This window comes from Diabrotica undecimpunctata, chromosome 7, assembly GCF_040954645.1.
Source record: "Diabrotica undecimpunctata isolate CICGRU chromosome 7, icDiaUnde3, whole genome shotgun sequence".
NCBI lineage: Eukaryota > Metazoa > Arthropoda > Insecta > Coleoptera > Chrysomelidae > Diabrotica > Diabrotica undecimpunctata.
Window position 1 is genome coordinate 61,101,158 of NC_092809.1, and position 20,132 is coordinate 61,121,289.

Here is a 20,132-nt window from a genome sequence, read left to right on the forward strand (position 1 = left end):
GATGAACTTTAGTGACGTGTGCGTGTGTGTTTTAGTTTTATAATTATCTACTTATTGCAACTATATGTAAGTACCTATAAATTTAAAATTTTATGTTTTGCCTCTAAATGTGTATTTCTTGACTTAGTTTAATTAGACTCTGAGTTTAATTACCAAGCTATACAATACAACTTTGACCGGTAGAAAAGTCCTAGATTTAGGAAAAAATAAATAAACTTAAAAGGTCTCTCCTGTAAAAGTTGCATTTTGGACATGTGTCTATTGTACCGCCCTCCATAGATCTATTTTCAATAGTTTATTGACTTACTAACAGTGGTATTTTCTTTCTATTTTTTTCCTCTTTTAATATTGGCAACTAATTTTAATACAGCTAGTAAAAGAGGCCCTAGAGCTTTTCCGTTTTGAATTTACATAGGCTATCCCTGATTTCTTTTGTGATTTCTATGTTATCATCATCATACCTTTGCTCTTCTTCTCCTGTAGGTCTAATACTGTCATTATAAAAATTTTTCATAAAAGATGTTCATTATTCTGTCTCATTTTGTTTAGAGTTTTATATTCATTATTAGGTTTTCACCTTATTGTATTTATCAAATATTTAATAAAGGTAACAGAAAAATAAATACCGTATATCAGTAAATATCATTTATTAAATGGATTGTAGAAAAATATTAACATCCACGATATAAATAGTACTATATAATAGAATACATTTTCACTTAATAAAAATAATATTATGTATATTGTGTAAATATTTGTCAATATAGCTGTCAATAATAAAGTACTTAAATCTATATTTTGCATTAATAAAAACTATAAATATACCAACAATCCTGTCATATTCATTTTTAAAAAATTATAACAAGTTACACAGTTAGTGTAATTTGGTTGGAAAAATAGTAAATTTTCTTTAAGCCGTTCGATACTGTTTGGACTTACAGACCCCAAATTATATTTCCATAGTACTGAATTTATAAATGTATTTAAAATTATTGTGGAGATTGTCTAGTGTCCAAGAACACTTTCCCGCAAATTACTTGAAGATACATAAATGTACTTATTATTATAATTAAATTACAAACTGGAAATAAATGAAAAGTTGAACAAAACAATCACCTGTTACTAACACTGGAATCAATGTAAAGAAGCTATGCACACAACGGCTAAAGGCGTTTTATCTAAATCTAACAGGGCCAGAAGAAACGAAGATTGGTTCGACGAAGAATGCAGATCTGTTCAGAACGAGGTTAACTCTGGAAGGATATGAAAACCTTTAACGAGGAAGAATAAGAATGTTTGGAAGCAAAAAGAAGAGCAATACGAAATCGTTCTAAACGAGATTGGTACCACCATAACATAAAAGACTCACGAAAATTCTAGACCTAAAAAAGACTACCGAAGAAGAAGAATTAGAGAAGCCATTTTAAAATTTAAAAATAAAACCCCTTTACCGAATTGACCAAATATTTGATTCTTGAAAAACCCCTAGAGTTGGTACCACATGTTCGTGGATTTCAAAGCCATATACGACTCAGTTAATAGATAAAAACTTCTCCTGGCCGTGATGGAATTCTATATACCGCCTTATCTTGTTCAACTAACTGGACTTACACTCATAGGATCAGCTAGCATCTTCAGAATCCAGAACGATTTTTCAAGACCAATACCTACAAAATGGACTAAGGCAGCTGTGATGCCACTGATGATGATGAACTGTTACTAACAATTCAGAATTGTAAAATCGAAATTAAATAAAAAAAAATGATTATGATCTTCTCATTTAACTATTTTGCATTAATAGAAATGACTGAATCGTTGACAATATTATAATAAATCCATATTATCGTGTGGCTTACGCCACAATACAAAAAATACTAATGTATTTTCAATTATTTTGAATCAAATTTTTCTTTATCTGTTCAATCAAATTAGTATATTTACTACATATAAATAAACTACTGAGCACCAATAGGTGTATTAATTTGATCCAGCAGTTTAATCATTTGAATTCAGATAAAAAAGAAGTTGATATTGTTGGCCTGCCAACAAACACCAAAGTTATAACCAAAAGCAATACCAAAAAATCATAATACTATTTAATAACTCTCCGTGCGATGCTTTTTTCGGTTAGGTAAATCAGTAAATCTCCTTTGGAAAATTACTCTCCTATTTATGCTTTCGTCTTTAATTAAAATGATCTAGTCTGAAATGTTTTCGCTCGAATTGATATTTTTGATAATAGTAGTCACTTCCATCCGGAGTCCAGGCAACGTACATGTACGTTGTTAAAATTACAGCTAACAATAAACGGTCCAAACTAGAATAAAAATAAGAAAACTGTATTACACAAAAATAAGAAAACAGGTATGACATGACAAATCAAATACATATAAAAATTATAAGAATAAGGTGTAAGTTAAAATAATATAACTTTTGCTTGTAATACGTATAAATATTTTTCTGCAGTTACATTTCTTCGAAAGGAATTGAAATGTTGGGTACAAAAAACAGTCTGTTTAGTCCAAAAGTAACATTTATTTGTCTACATATTAAACAGAACTGATTGATTCTTTTACCTGTTAGACTTAATAAGTATGGTGTGATATAGAGTGAGGACATAAAGGTTTACATAAATTCAATATTTTTGTAACTAAAAATGTTTTGACGAAATCCTCGGACAGTTCGATTTATATTTTGGATTTGCGCATCGGCTTATATAAATCGAAATACTGATGACTACAGCATAAAGTGGACTCCGCCCATGTTAAAATTCAGGTTTAAGTGAGCTCCGTGGTCAAGTGGACACCGATATACGGAACTCACTTGAATATTCCATAATATTGGCTGTAAATAATATTTACACAACCATAGCGTTGTGTAAATGTTATACAGTGTAGGTGCCATTACGGTACCCTTAAGGAGACCGTTCTTCTACGTTCCCCATCTTCATCTTCTATTCTTACCATTGAGTGATACGAAAAATCTTCTGTTGTGTAGGCATACGCGGATAATACAAGTGAGTTTATTACCTAAGGGGGTATCACATAGATTTTGGAGAAATGTCCTTTAATTTAAGGTGTAGTAAGCAGCATTTAGATTGACAAATACCACTCCTCATGTCTGATATTTTTCATACCCGTCTTCGCTGTGTTGGGCAAGATTTAGTATTTGTGACGAACATGATCTTCTCTGTCATATATAGCCACGTTTGTCTTTAAATTTAAGTTTTTCTTCTATTATCAGTTTATATTAAGGATCATGTGCAGAAGTATTTTGTATAGTTGAAAAAATTAATGGATATATTGGCCGATAGCTTTTGAGGTCGTTGGAATTTTTGCCAGGTTTAAGCAAGGCAACAACTTCGTCTTTGCTTTGCTTGTCTACAGACTTTGGATATTAGCCATTGTTGTATTTTTTGTTCAAATTTTATAATTAGTTTTGTGTTCAGATCCTCAGTCAGGAGCCGTAATATTGTTCATTATATACGTTGATAGTGGATCCAAGCTCAACATCGTTGAAAGGTTTCCTCAGCTGACTTTTTTGTCCTTTCTCATTTTAAGTTTTTCTTCGCTTCTTTGCCGGCATTTATTATGTTTATCTCGTTATTTTCAGCGATCAGCTTAATACCAAATACCCTAGGTTTGGCCCTCTATTTGCTTCCTGCAGTAGAAATACGTCACATTTGTATTATACGGGCTTTACACCAACAATAAATTCACGAAGAAATTCATGAATTTATTCATCAATTTCTGTGTCAATAAATTCGTGAATTTCTTGGATGTAAAAGTTTCTTTGACTTCAAATAAATTTTTACACCAAGTGTCATTATTTCAGTAGTACCAATGGTTTTATTATTGGATGTTATTTACTATTTGTTTGAATAAAGATGTTTTGGATTTGGAAATATAATCAGAAAACAATATCGTTTTATAAAGAAAATAGTGATTAAGATTGTATAAAAAATTATGCTGAATTTGGTAAAGAGTAAGAGCTTGAACAAGAGGTAAAAATTAGTGGAAATTACATGTAATTAGTGAAAACTGTTGATTTTAGACACAGAAGATAATTTCAAATAACTTTAATAAGGACAACATAGCTAGAGAAACAGAAAAAGCGGTAATTTTATTATTTTTTATATGATAGAACAAGAAAATCTAGCATTCATTATATACTAAAAATTAATTGTAGTTAGCAGAAATGTTAATCAATTCATTGTGACTTTTAGAATGATGAAAGCCTATATTTAAATACAATACCTGCCTGCACCAAGTCGAAGTAAAGAAGAAAGAAAGGTACAATACTTTTTATAATCTTTTAACCACTATTCATAATATATTCTCAAGAGATACAATAAAAATAAATAGGTATGTTTATTGTTAGAATATTGAGATGTGTACAATTCTAATCAAAAAGAGAAGTTGTAAAGAAATGAATACTTAAAAACAAATAAAAAATGGAAATAACCAGTAATACTTTACCACTAGTTTGTGAGCTGATTCTTTACAATTTTAATAATTTGTCTAACATATTACAATTTGCTTTATTGAATAGTAGGGTAGGGTAGGACTAAACTAAATATATAAAAAAACAATAATTTTTAAATATAATATAATTTAAATGGTAAATGAAGAATCATAATAACAGGAATAAAAGCTAGTTTTAATATTTGTTATACACAAACAACTATTTTTTTCTAAATAAAAAATCATATTTACAGATTTTATCCGTAGGATATGGAATCCTGCATTTTTAAAGAAAGATAGTCAACTTTGGAAGGAAACTATGAATAATAAAGTATAAGAATAAGAAGAATTAATAGGAAAGAACAAAATTAGTAGCAGGCCAAAGGCTTCATGTAGAAAAACAGGAGAAGAGAGCACAACAGAAACATGTCAGAGAAATGGAACTGGCAGAAGACATGAATTGAAAAGAAATAGATTTATTAGGTTTAAAAATTAACTTATGCAAAGAAAAATTTAATAAAAAATTAAAAAAAATTATATGTATATTAATGATCCTTCTGAGGTTTTCCCATAACAAAAATATTTTATAGGGCTCTCAAACATCTTCAACTTAAGTTCAATAATGTCTTTATTTAGCAATTCATCTTCAAAATTGTCTCCACTTTGATTTTTCAATTGAATCATTTCAACTGTACAGCCACTTCCATTGACTAAAATGGGAAACTTTCTTCTTCCATACACATTCTGTTACATATCTGGAATTCATTATACAAAATTTCAGGATGTCTTAGTGAATTGTTTCAGTGGACTTCTGAATGTGAATTTAAAATCTTATCAATAATATAGAATTATCCATATCTAGTTCTAAAAAATAGATCAAATGGACTCGATGCAAAGTTAATTTAACAATCCTATCAATAATACAGAATTATCCATACCTGGTCCAAAAAGAAAATATGTCCAGCGAGTATCAGAATTTAAAATCAATTTTTGATGTATTTAGAGCATTTATGGTAAATTTTGAGAATTCCATGATACATCCTTGATATTATTTGGATAATAATTAATGATTTATAACTCTTTTTTGCAAGTTGCTGTTTTTGAGAATCATGAGCCGAATATGAAACCCTAGCTACTATCTCCATACTTTTCATTTTGCAATATTATAATACTTGGAATTTCAAAGAAAACCATCCTTTCCTGTTTCAGAAATCAATAGCACCCATATCTCTTGGAAAACGTTGTTTAATCAATTATTAAACTTTCAAGATGATAAAAACATTTACCTAATGACTAGACCAAGTAAAAGAGTGAAGAAAAAGGTAGAATTTTATCTTTTATTAACAAATATTTAGGTACTATAATATATTCTCAAAGCATTAAATAAATAATATTTGAAAAAAAGATGTAAGAAAGGGAAAAGTAAACAATTTTGTAATAAAACTAGGTTTTTCTGTCTCGAAATTGTATGTTTTTCCTAAAAAAAAATACATAATATTATTTTTTGTCTTTTATTATAGAATAATAAACTTACCTCTTTTCCATAACTATTACTTGATACGACCACAGATACGACTTAAAAAATGCAAAGTTCAATAATCAAAAGCAAAATAATTATTATCCCTACTTCGCGCCAAATCTACACAGGTTGGTGACACTGAATTCACGTCCAATAAATGTGAAAAATAGAACATGTTCTATTTCGTCAATTTCTTCACCAATTTATTCATGAAGTTATTCACGGCAAAATTGGATGTCAAATTGTGCTTTACACACGTCAAATTTGACCTTGAAGCGACTTCATATGAATTTCTTCATGAATTTATTGTTGGTGTAAAGCCCGTATTACGCGCATATGTCCGATAAGCTTAAGTAAAGTAGAGTCCCTTTATCTCTAGATATGTCCTTAATATTTATAGACATAATTAGAATAGTTGGTCCTAAAAAGGACCGATTTGACAAAAATCATATTGAACGGGTGATTGAAGAATTAACCGATTAATTAATCGGTCGTAGCTTCTCATTGTTATTTATTCTGTGCCCAAACTATACAATATCCGCAATGATCAAAATTAAAAATGATTATCGAAACGCTCATCGATTATTATTGACAACAAGCGACACACCAAATCAGAAATCGAACAGTTCTTGTTAATTATTTGATATTTTTATATTTTCTATTTATATATAGAGTTGTTCTTTTTCGAATCGACAATGTGATAAAATGCTGTGCCAAACTAAAATATAAGTAATAAGAAGAAATTGTTCTACAATAGAGTGATAATGTTAGTGAAACATTTCAAAGCTTCAATTGATAAATGCATTACTATAACAGGCAAGATGTTTGTGAAACATTTCAAATGTTCCAGAGATGTGTATGATAATTTAAAATAATTTAATCATACAATTTAGATTACGGATTCATAACCTCATTGATGTTTGTTTGTCTTTAATACCAAATGGGGAATAATCGCAAAAATCGATATCTGTCATATTCTCCCAAACTTTAAGGCATGGCTACTTATTGAAATTCGAAAATTGTACAGCAATTCTTTTATACAAAGTCCGACGATTATGTCTATTTCGGAGATTGTACAGTAAAGGGGTACAATGCTAGAAGTGGACAAGTTTTTTCCGTACAATGCTAGGATTGTACAATTTTGGACATTGCTCGTAACATATATATACATACATATACATGAGCGCCGTAAGTGGGGTGTATGTATAACATGGCCAATACATTAAATGAAGAGTGTTTTAATAGTTTATTTATTTCAAAAGAAAGCTGTTATCCATGAAGTTAGATTCAATCTATGGTCAGAAGAAGTCAAATTCGAAAATCAATGAAAGTACCAATAATGTAATAGGTAATGTGGTAATGATAATACCAGAAAAATATAATGATGTCATCACAGCTATTGAAACAATGTCAACAAATATAACTGTGGAATTCGTCCTAATTAGATTACTCAATGCTGAGTTGAAATTTATGAATAATTCAAAATTTGCATAATTCAATTTCAAATTTTAATTATAATTCGGAGAAAAACGCCAAATAAAAAAAAGGAGTATCAAAACTCCCATCATGATCAGAAAGGTTTCAGGGAAGAAGATTACAAAACTTTAAAAACAGGAGCATGAATTCAAGCTGTCAACAAGCAAGAAAATAGCCCATCAGAAGAGAGACATTCATCTGTAGCATTCTATGTAGAAGTCGAACAAATGTCCAGTGAGCTAGAAGTAATTTTCATCGTAGACTCGGGAGTAATTGATCATCTAGTAAGCAGTGACTTGGTATCATTCACGGTTAATATTCAGTATTTTTAAAGGAAAATTTGTTCTTCCTCTTTATAAGCAATTCTGCTTGTTCATTGGCGGATTAATACCTCTATGGAAGGTCGAATTTAAAAATTTCAATTAATATTAATATTGATGGAAAGTAAATGGTGAAAAAAAGGAAGGTTTCCTTAAACTTTATTACAAGGGAAACATTAATTGTACCAAAACTCACACATAATATTTTGTCAGTTGGTAAATTCAATCGTTCTGGAAAAGAAGTAATCTTTAATAAAAATAGAATTGAAATAAGCAACGAATGAAGGCCGTTTCCAAAGTGGAATGATGGCAATTTATATAATGATATAAGCAAAATTTGTTGGCCAATGAATACTGAAGGGACAACAAACTGGGCCATTTGAACGGAAGTAAACATTTTAAATCTGCCTTAGAACGACAACAAATACGATTCATGCATGAGAGGTAAATCAACCAGAGAACGTTTAAAAAGTATAACTCATATCAAATCAAATCGAATGTGAAATTTTTTTTTAAACTATAATAGATTGTTTTTCTACTTTTACTGTAGTTAATCCATTGAGAACAAAAAATAAAGCAGAAATTCATATCATAAACCATATTAGACAATTTAAAGCGGAATTTGGAATAAGAGCAAGCAGAATACGATGCAATATGGTGGGAGAGTATTCTTCAAATGATTTCAGGAAATATTGTACAGAAAAAGGAATAAAATTGGAATATTGTCATCTTTCTTCTCCGCAACAGAATGCTATAACGGAAACGATGAATAGGATTCTCCTGTATATACAAGAACAGTGATGTTGAAATCAGCATTACCAAAACATTTCTTGTAATGGAATATCTTGATATGGAAGAAGAAAGAAATGATAAGCGCAGAAAGGTGTAGAAGCAATCGAGAGAACAATGTCATGACATATAAGCAAAAAAAATCTGTGAACATAAAAAACCAGAGAGACAAGTCAAGTTCTTAAGAGAATTTGACAAATATGATCTGTACATGGCGTATTGTTTATTAATGAACTATGATCCGACTTCGTATAAAGAAGCAACTGAAGAAAGTATAGAATGCCAAAAAAAAGCAAATTATGGAACTGTGTATGCGCAAAAATTTCAACTGCCAAGAATGATGGTATCTCATTCACTCCAGAAAGGTTGGAAATTCAAACAACTAGACATACTTACTGCATTTTAAATGGTGTTCTGGAGTCAGGTATATATCAAAGCACCGGGAGGTTAAACAGGTGAAGCAAAAACAGATAAACTGATGAGAAATGAAAAACATTGTTTTTGGCATACATAGATGACAGTTTAATACCAGGTGAGATAGAAATGTCAAAGAAAAAATGACATTTTGAAAAATCAATTAGATGTCATAGATTTAGGAGAAATGAGAAAATTTTTAGGATCGTATATTAAAAGAAATGAGGAATTGTTAAGAATTTCACAAGTTGTTAAATAATTAATAATTTTCGAATTATTCATAAATTTCAACTCAGCCTTAATAAGTTGTTACAATCAAAATATTATTTGTGTCGTTCCAGAAGTACCTGGCCTGACATAACGATGCCAATAGTTGTTCGAAAAAATGTCATTAGAAAGTACATAATCTATAAAGTATATGTCAAGTTTGAAGACACCACATTCTTTAGTATTTGCTTAGCAGCCATCAATAGTGAATGTTTTCAGCCAACCAATATAAAAGCTGAACTTGATTCTCTCTAGGTGAGTCTGCTCCTTCGTTTACAACAGTAAAATATTGAGCAGAGTTTAACGTGGCTGTACCAGCTGACAAGATGAGCATGGTGGACTAAATGCGGTGACGATTCCAGAAACGATGAAGAAAATCCACAAAGTGGAACTGGATGATCATCGACTGAAAGTGTGTGAGCTAGCAGAATTAAAAGGCATTTCAAAACGTGCGGTATATATATCGCATATTAACTGAAAACTTGGACATGAGAAATCTGTGTGCAAGATGAATGAAGCGTTTGTGTCGTGAAGATGTTTCAATTGAGTGTTTAGCAAACTTTAAACACCAACAAAGCAGAATTTTTGCACTGTTTTATAACCATGGATGAGACGTAGGTTGATCACTTCACACCCTAGACAAAAAGACAATGAAAACAATAGACTTAACAGAGAGAACCGGTTCCAAAAACTCAGAAATCAAGCAAAAACGGCCACATTTGGCTAAGAAGAAAGTGTTGTTTCATAAAGACAATGATGGTTTCACCAGTGGGGCATATTTTGAAAAGCAATAAAGTACTTTAAGTCTATATATTTTTTGTATTTGTGGCTACATGCAAAACTAAAAAGACAACCCTCGTACCATATAGATTCAGCATTCTCATCTTAATTCGGTATTCTTTCTGGTAACCCTTTTTTCTTGCTAAGGTTTGTTTCCTGTATCCAAGGCTTTTTGATCGGTTCTATAAGCATGTTTTTTACAGTGGCCTATAGGTGCTCTCATCTTTGAACTCTCCTATTTTATCTTGGCTTGGAACCAGCTGTGCTACTGTTAAGCTACTAGATATGAAACATTCCCGCAAATACCCAGAGTAAATGTTGGAAAAACATGGGCAAACAATAAATCTTTCAGATTATAATCTCCAATATCATAATGACAGATTATATCTTTGAAACAATCGAAGCAGTTTTATACTGTAAATTACCTATCTAAAGTCACTTAAATTTAAGATTATGCTAAAAAAGACAAACAAATTAACTTACCTCATTACAGGACATAACCAAAATATTAACACAAAGGCTAAAAAGCTTGGGTGTCTCATATGACTGTTAAGACGTTGCCATTGTTTTGATTTTCTTAAGTTTGGGTCCGGCAGATTCATAATACTGTAATACACCTGAAATATAATAGGTACAAACTGGTTAAAAAATAATTTTAGTGTGTCAAATCAACTAATATTTATAAAAAAATACAATAGTTTCATTTTTAATAAAATTTTTATTGAAACGAGCCATATAAATATTTTTTATAGTTTTAATAATGACTTACCTGTTTAATACCGAGAAGTTCGGTAACATCGCAGCAAATATTCCCAACATAAATAATAATCCAAGCTACAGTGTGGATTGATGCGTATATCCAGAAGATGGGTTTGTAATTTAGATTGAAAGCCCACATGATTGCATGTGGAGTTGTTTTCCAATGCCGTAATACATACTAAAATGTTTGGAAACAAACAAAAGTTATTATTGTTCTGAAGCTATTTTCTTGTGGCATTTTAAAGTAATTACTATTTAAATGGGAATAAGCCACAATTAAAGGTTAAAGTATGTTTATTGACGTTTCAATTTCCACTTCAGAAATCGTTCTCAAAATAAAAACATTAGTAAATTTACTAATTTCTGATTTCCGAAGTGGAAATTGAAACGTAAATAAACGTACTTTAACCTTTAATTGTGGCTTATTCCCATTTAAATAGTAATTACAAAGTTATTAAATAAAAATTTGCTGCATAACTATTAGTACTTGTTATCTCCAAGCAAGATTTAGGAAAGGCACATGTGAACGAAGGTACTTATAGAAACAATGAATATAACATGACTATTGATTTTTATCACTTTTGTTAACCTGCAAACAGTCTTATAAGTAAAGGGCAGATAATATACAACTTGCACTTTAATGCATTTTTTTTTGAATTCATAAAATTTGCATTTTTTTAAAACTTTGGGCATTTATTTACATATTTGTTGTAAAAGTAAATATTTAAAGAGTGAACATTTTTATTAAACAAATTTCTAGTTTTTTCTAACATAGTATCTATTTTATTATATAGTAAAATTATATATAAGCATATTTTAAATTTCAATATCATTTTTTGTTGTAGTGATAAATAAATAAATAGAATTTTAAATCCTCACAAAGTAGTTTTAGTGTTTAAATATTCTAAATATGGTTCAAATATTAAAACAAACAATTTGCATCATGTGCATATTTTAAACATTATTTGCATATTTTAAGCATAATATGCATTTGCATTAAAATGCACATTTTTTAAAGATTTTTTTGCATTTTATCTACTCTTTACTTACAAGATATACAAATGTTGTGATAATGTATCAAAGAAAGTCTTTAATCAATGGAAATATAAGGACAAACAGGTTGAAATAAGACATTAAGATACAATAACAATACTTAAGACACCTTAGGTACATGAAAGAAAAATTTATTCACAAAAAAAACTTTTAGTACAGCACTAAATTTTAAAATTATTTTCAAATTTTAATATTACTATATTGGTAATAGGGAATGTAGAAAAAATCTGCTAAAAATCTCACAATTCAACCTTGAACATTTGATGGAAACTTACTGAAATATTACAGTATCTGGAATGCTCAAGGAATTTGAAGTAAACCAGAATAAATCATAGATGAATGAAAGAATATGACAATTAATATTTGGGTTAGGGTGAAAAATCTTAATGCAATAGTAATTTAATACCAATACTGTCGATGAGACTTTTATAGAGAATCAAAAACAAACAATTTTTGTTTATAAAACCTGGTAGAAGGTATTTTCTCACATAGCAATTGAAAAAACTGCAAAATCGACCATTTTTGAAAAATTTATAGCCTGTACCATTTTAAAGCTGGAAAGGTATAGTATTTTTAAAGTCAGTTGAAACACCCAAAAAACTGGTTGCCCACAAACATTAAAAGAATAATATCATATTACCAGACATGGGCGCATCATTTATTTGTATATTCAAATATAGATTAACGAAGAACAGAATAAGGTCAATTTTAATTTACTTAACTGTCGTAAAGTACATAAGTGTATAAAAAAGTTTTTTACATATCATATTTAGCAACAAAAATAATTTATATATAATGGCAATAGACCATATTGACAGTATAATGATTTAAAACAGTTATTATACTTCGTAAAATAATAAACATTTTAGCTGTATAGCACTGGCATGAATCAACAGCGTTTCTTGTCTGTACACCATCACCGCCGCCTGGAAGCGAACCTTCAAGTAGCCTGTTAAATATTGGTGATTTTGAATAACATATCAATGTCCAATATTTATTTGATGGAATGTATCTTTCATTCTCTCTTTCTTCTATCTCTTTCCTACGAAGTACGGGGATTGTTCAAATACGTTTGAAACATTGACGCGTGTTATTTATACTTTAACTTGATTACCGGTAAATGTAATATTGAACTGCCCTTATAAATCTCGTCGGAGTGAAATGTTTCAACTGACTTTATAAATACTATAATTATGTGGATAATGTTTATTTATGCTATGTTACTTAAATAGGTGCAAGGTTGATGCTGTGCTGATATTGAAATTAAGGAAAATATGTGAACATGGAAAATATGTGAAAAGTGCAAAAAACATGGATCAATAATCAAAGCAACTAGGGATGGTTGGAACAGGGGTTTTTCAATAACTGTTACAACCTGTTTCAGTTCCAAAAATTATCTGTTTCAAAAAAACTGCTTCAGTTCCAAACTGTTCCAACTCTAACACTGTGTTACGGCCTACGGGTTGCTTCAGTACCGGTTCGGTTTGTTCCAGAAAGGTTGTTGCGTTAACAATAGATCATTGTATTTGTGGTTGTATGTTTTGAAAGTTTTAAGTCTTGTCGCGAGTCGCAGTAGAATTAAATTTTAGATAGTTTTATTGCCGGTTTAATACCTAGTGTTATTTTTCTTTTAAGTAAAATATTCTTTTATGATGAGTTCGAATTCTTTATTGAAAAGTGTATCAAGTAACAATAAAAGTAGCCCAATTTGGAACTTTTTTACTATAGTTGACAACACGATTGCGAAGTGTAATATGTGTCAGTTACAAATGTCGTATAAATCATCAATAACAAACTTAAAAAAACATATTGAAAGAAAGCATCCAACTGTGAACATTCCACAAAAATCAGTTATGTGTGTAAGTAGTGACATTGGAAATATAGAAAACGTTGTGGACAGCGCCAGTGTTGTCATCACTACCACTACTAGCTGCGATTCACAGCAGTCAAGTGCTAGTTGTATATCCACCGCAACCAGAGACATACCTGAACCACCTGAACAGCCCGTAATCAAAAAACGTAGAATTATGACACAAGAAAGAATTACATATTTTTCAAACAAAAAATTATCTTCTGAAACAAAAAAGTCCATCGATTCGAATTTATTATTATTATTTACTATGGATTTTCAGCCATTTAGTATTGTGGAGGATGTGGGCTTTAAAACATTTGTACAATCTTTAAATCCTTCATATAGACTTCCAAATAGGCAAACGATTTCTAAAACTCTAATTCCAGCCTTATATGAAAGGTGTTTAAATAGAACTAAAGAGGCCGCACAAAATATTTTAAATGTTTGCATTACTACAGATTGCTGAACATCGGCAAACAATGAAAGTTTCATAGCAATCACGGGCCATTTTATCGACGATAAATTTCAAATGCGCAGTATTCTCTTGGAGTGTGACTTGTTTGAAGGTAGCCATACGGGAACCAATTTATCAAAAACTTTAATCGATGTTGCAAATAGTTGGGGGTTACAGAAAAAAGTTATTCTTGCAGTATCCGACAATGCTGCTAATATTAAAAAGGCAATTGCCAATACAGGGTGGGAACATTTTGGATGTTTTGCTCACACCCTTAACTTAACGGTGCAGGATGCTTTGAAATTGGCTCAGGGTATCTTAATAAAAGTGAAGACGATAGTAGCGCATTTCAAAAGAAGTAATAAAGCTATCAAAATGCTTTTTGATACACAAATAAAAAATGGAGTGAATATACCATTAAAGGTTATCCAAGATGTCCCGACAAGATGGAACTCAACTTATCATATGGTAGAAAGATTTGTTGATTTGGAAAAAAGTCTTCGTTCCACGTTAGGTCTCCTAGACGATTCATTGCCTACAATTTCAGGAGAGGAGTGGACTATACTCAAAGAACTGTGTCAAATTCTAGAGCCGTTTGCTGATGCAACGAATTGTGTGAGTGGTGAAAATTACATGTCAGCCTCGCTAGTGATTGTATTAACTAGAGGACTTCTTAATGTCTGTGATGATTTGTCAGTGGGAAATTTTAATGAACAATCCAAAGACGTTTTAAACTGTTTGCGGAAAGGTCTTCTGTCCAGGTTGGGTAATGTGGAATATAGTGATACGCTAGCCATTTGCACCTTACTGGATCCTAGATTTAAATATTTTGGGTTTAAGAACAGCGATGCCGTCGAAAAAGTTAAAAAAGTAATCATAAATGCCCTTACGGAAATTATTAACGCACAATGTGAACGTCATGAACCTGAGCCTATACCTAGCACATCATCAAATCCCGTTTCACTATTGGCAGAAACCGAACAAAATAAAGCAAAATATTGTTTGTGGGATTCCTTAGATAAAAATGTTTCCCAATTTAAACCCAAAGTTACTTCCAGTTCGAGGGCTATAATTGAATTTCAAAGGTATTTGGAAGATGAAGTCGTTAGTCGGAGTAAAAATCCTTTAGACTGGTGGAGAGAAAATGAACATAATTACCCGTATTTAAGTCGTTTGGTACGCGCTAGATGTTGTGCATTAGCTACCTCTGTGCCTTGTGAAAGGTTATTTTCTAAGGCAGGAAATCTTTTAAATGAACGTCGAACAAGACTTAGTGCAAAAAAATTAAAATATTTGTTGTTTATAAATGTTAACAATTTTTTTTAGGTTTTCTGAATCCATTTAATTAATCCAGGAAAAATTTAAGTTATTGCCTACTACTTTTGTGTTCCTTTTTGATAACTATAGTACACATCCATATAATAGTTTTATGGTTAAACAAATTGTATACTTAATTTTTTGTTAGTTGATATGAATTTACCTATTAACTTTAAGTATTTTCTTATTAATAAATCTGCAATAATAATAATATCAATATGGATGTAGATTTTATCGTTGCCAAAGAATGATTATATTATATTTTTTTTAGTTTTATTATATTTTGTGTTATGAAGTATATTTCTAATATTTATTTTAGATTTTTTACTATATTTTCTAAAAAATATTTAATATTGACAACGCCGCACAAGCCAGCAAGTTTACATTCATGCTTTATGCGCATGGAACTGCAACAACCATATTATAACAGCACAGCAATGCAACACCGGTCTCTGATTGATAGTAGTTGTAAATACACTGGTCTGTTGTGTGATAAAAAACTGTTATATTGGAACAGGAAAACTTATTGATCAATATCTGTTCCAACCTGTTCCAAATAAAAACCTGTTTCGAAAAGAACAGATCCTGTTCCAAAGTGGCATCTCTAAAAGCAACTATGAGAATCACAGCGAAAAGTGTGTTGCCAAGATTCTTCAAGTGTGCTAAGTGCTTCAAGGAAATAAAAGACTTTAATACCCTGTAAAAATATGATTTGCGGGTAGATTAGAAATAAAAAATTCAACAGAATATACTTGACTTACCAACAATATTCCAGATGTAGCAACTACATAAACACTTCGATAAATTACTTGAAATCCATTAGCTTGAAATGCTTCCTTCACTTTACTAGATGCTAGTAATGAATGCTGAAGAATAAAAAGTGATAATAACCCCATATTTAGTAAGAGAGCCCATGATGTCATTAATTCTGATTCTAAAAATATAATTCTTTAGCGCATATTATGATAAAACTATTATTTTTGTTTTAATCTCTAATATAATATATATATTATTAATCATATCACATAATTAAACTTCTAGTTATATATTTGTAATAATTGACTAAATCTTAAAATTAGAGTACAAATAGCTTGCATTCAAGAGACTAGGTGAAAAGGACAAATGGTGAAAGAACTAGGTGAAGGATACAGATTGTGATATATAGAGGAAAGTAACAAGAATTGGAGTTAATATAATAGCTGATAACAAAATGAAAAAGAATCTAGTAGAAGTTGTAAGAACAAGTGATAGAATAACATGGTTTAAATTTTTGCTTAATATATAAGTGCTGGGCAAAAGTATAGAGAAAGTGCTGATGAAGTTAGCTACAAATGAGGGACAGATTTGTATTTGGCAGTGCTGCCATATCGCAAATAAATCACGAAAGAGCATGCGATATAATATTAATTAATGTTACTAAACATTCTTTTTAAGTTTTTAAAAGAAGTTTAATTAGTTTAAATTTAATTTATGATAATTTAAATTAACTTTAATTTTTTATTCAGGTCCCAAACTTATAAGAAAATAGTCATAAAATTGAAATCTGCTGAACATCTTTTGCAATCTGGCAACTAGAGTTTTCAAAGTTTTGACAGTATTGCCAAGTTTATTTGCTAATCTACCAAAAGCCAATTATAATTTTTTTTTTCTAATAACTAACTGCAATTAATATCAAAAGAAACAAATGTTCATTCATTCGTGTTTTATATAAATTTAAAAAATTTTAAAAAATACCCGATTTCATAAAATAATATAATAAAAATATACTGTTTCAAAGCATATTTGAGGCATAAAACATATACATACTAAGGACATGGCAATACCGCAAACACAAATTTGACGGATCATTTGTAGCTAACTTCATCAGCTACTACTACTAAGGATTTCCACAGTTTTCACTGTCTTCCTTCACTCAGCCGTTTTCTCCAATTTTCCCTGTCATTCCAGTCTCCATCTCGCAGGGTTCTTTTCTCCATAGCCTCGTCGATTTCATCTCTGAATGACCTTCGGGGTCTTCCTCTCTTTCTTCTTCCAATCGGGCTCCATTCTGTGATTTTGTTTATCCAGCGTCCTCTGTCCGCTCTTCTGACGTGGAAGTACCAGGATAGTCTCTTCTCCTCTATATAGTCGATTATGTCTGCTTGCACTCCCATTCTCCACTTAATCTCTGCGTTTTCAATTCTGTCTCTTTTTGTAAGTCTACAGCTTCTCCTCAGGAACTCCATTTCTACTGCTCTTATTCTACCTCTATTTCTCTTGTTTATTGTCCAGTTTTCGGACCCATATGTCAGGATACTTCGTGTCAGGGTATTATATATTCTCTTTTTTGTCTTTATCGTAATGTTCTTATCCCACAACACTGAGTTTAGTTGTCTTATACAGTTTCTTGTTTGTCTCAGTCTATTGTTTATATCTTCTTCTGTTGTTCCCTGGTTCGATATTATGGTTCCTAAATACTTGAATTTATCTGTTCCATTTATTTGTCTTCCCTCGTCTATCTCTAGGTTTCTCATATTCTTGTTTTCTGTTGTTAGATATTCGGTTTTCTCTAAGTTTATTTCCATTCCGTTGTTTTTATATTCTTCTTCTAGTTTTCTGAGCATAAAGCTGAGATCTTCTTCATCTTGTGCGATGACTACTTGATCGTCAGCAAAACTTAAGGTGTATAGGTATTCGTCTCTTACTGGTATGCCCATTCCTTCGCACTTTCTCCTCCATGGTTTGAGTGTCTTTTCCAAGAATATTTTAAACAGAGTAGGGGACGTAGCACAGCCTTGTAGAAGTCCTTTTGTCGTCTTAAATGGATTGTAGGCTCTATTTCCACATTTAATAGCTACTTTGTTTTCTTTGTATAGTGCTTTAACTGCTTTTATTAGTGTTTGTCGGATTCCGAGATCATTCATTGCTTCCCATAATTTGACTCTAGGTATTGAGTCATATGCTTTCTTTAGATCAACAAAGGCCAGATGGACCGGTCTACCTTTTGCCATTTTCTTCTCTATCAGTTGTTCTCATGTGTACGTATGATCTAGGCATGATTTTCCTACTGTGAACCCTGCTTGGTCTTCTCCAATTTTTCCTATTATTTCAGTTTCTAGTTTTTCCTTAATAATTTTCCCGTAAAGTCTACCTACCGACGATATTATACTAATTCCTCTATAGTTTTCACATTTTTTCCTGTTTCCTTTCTTATGTATGGATGTGATGTATGCTTGTGTCCATTCCGTACTTCATCAGCACTTTCTCTATACTTTTGCCAAGTGCTGTATTGTCACTAATAAAATATTATATGAGGAAGTTGCTCCATCAGTTCAAAAAATAAAAAAAAGGTAAAGTGGCTGGACCAGATAATGTAACTGGTGAAGAGTGGACAGCCTCTTTAGACAGCATACCTTAAGCTTCAAGAGGTTCTGTAGTAGGTGCTCAATAAGAAAGTAGTTGCTGGTGTTTATGTGAAGATTATTAGCAATAAGTATAAAGTTGTAGAAACTATTATTGGGACAGGTATGAGAAAGACTGTTAAATAAAGTATGGTCTAGGATCAGTATTACAGAGTAATGGAAAAATAGATGGGAGATGCATGCACTAGAGATAGAATGGAAAAAATAAATTGAAGTAGGCTAGTCATGTGTTACATTTCTATTACATGGAAAGGGAAATTATACAGAACTGCCAAAAGACAAAATTTTCAAATTAGCATGTAAAACTAGATGTTTTTGGGCTCCCCTAAACATAATTATCAAGAGCCGCCACTGACTATTAGACTCCTGAAGAAGCTTCTGGGCTTTAAACTCAAAAATGGGTCATTTGGAAAATAAATGTTTCTTAGTGACTTGAATATGAATCTGGTTATAAAAGTCGTTAAAAGATTATAAACTGTATTAATTTTGCCTTACCTTTTGCATATTGATCAATTTTTTTGGGAAAAGATAAAAAATACATTAATTCTGTAACCATATAAAATGTAGATAACATTCCAAATCCGCTAATAGTTAATTGAAGTAGCCGTGATGTTTGCTGCTTTATATCCATTTTAAATACTACAAAATTATAGGTAAACTTAAATAAATAATACCAATGGCACGTTTGTCAAAATAGTTGTGAAATTACGTAAACAACAAATATAAACAAACAGAAGCAGGAGAACCAACTTCAACAAAATTAGTGAAACCTATTTAATGATCAACATTACTACCAACACAACAATGAACAAAGAAAAATATGTGAAAACTGAAAATTTTTGTTAAAATTTAACAGCTTGAGCTTTGTAAAACTGTTTACAAACTAAATACGCGATTTGTTTAGTTTACTTAACAGGTTATTCTCCAACCAAATTAAAAAAACATGTTTGGTTGTCAAATTATTTTTTTTGCATGATCTTCAAACAAAATATTAAACTCTGTTCGCTATTCCCAGTCCGAACTGTCTAGTGAATTTAGTAATTATTTTTTTGCGAAGTTAGTTACTTTTTGACAGACTAAAAGTGGCTGGAAATTACTATACAACCAAGCATACGTGCTCTTAGTCAATATTAATGTAAACAAACGTAAATAAAAATAAAATAGAACTTTACGAATTACCGACAATCAATAATTATTTACACTGTATAATGTATTGATAACAAATAATTAAAAATAAATAAAAATTATTTATTGTACAGAATAAAAAT

The 20,132-nt window shown here is 30.7% G+C and overlaps 1 protein-coding gene across 1 annotated transcript; it reads right to left on the reverse strand.

The window, feature by feature from the left end:
* Window positions 1-630: 630 nt before the first annotated feature.
* On the reverse strand, window positions 631-19,642 carry LOC140445417 (nurim homolog). Its single transcript, XM_072537423.1, has 5 exons — window positions 19,360-19,642; window positions 16,225-16,397; window positions 10,798-10,965; window positions 10,512-10,645; window positions 631-2,317 (listed from the first exon to the last, which is right to left on the reverse strand). The coding sequence occupies exons 1-5, from the start codon at window positions 19,493-19,495 to the stop codon at window positions 2,185-2,187; spliced, it is 744 nt and encodes a 247-aa protein (XP_072393524.1). The 5' UTR covers window positions 19,496-19,642; the 3' UTR covers window positions 631-2,184.
* Between the last annotated feature and the right edge of the window lie 490 nt (window positions 19,643-20,132).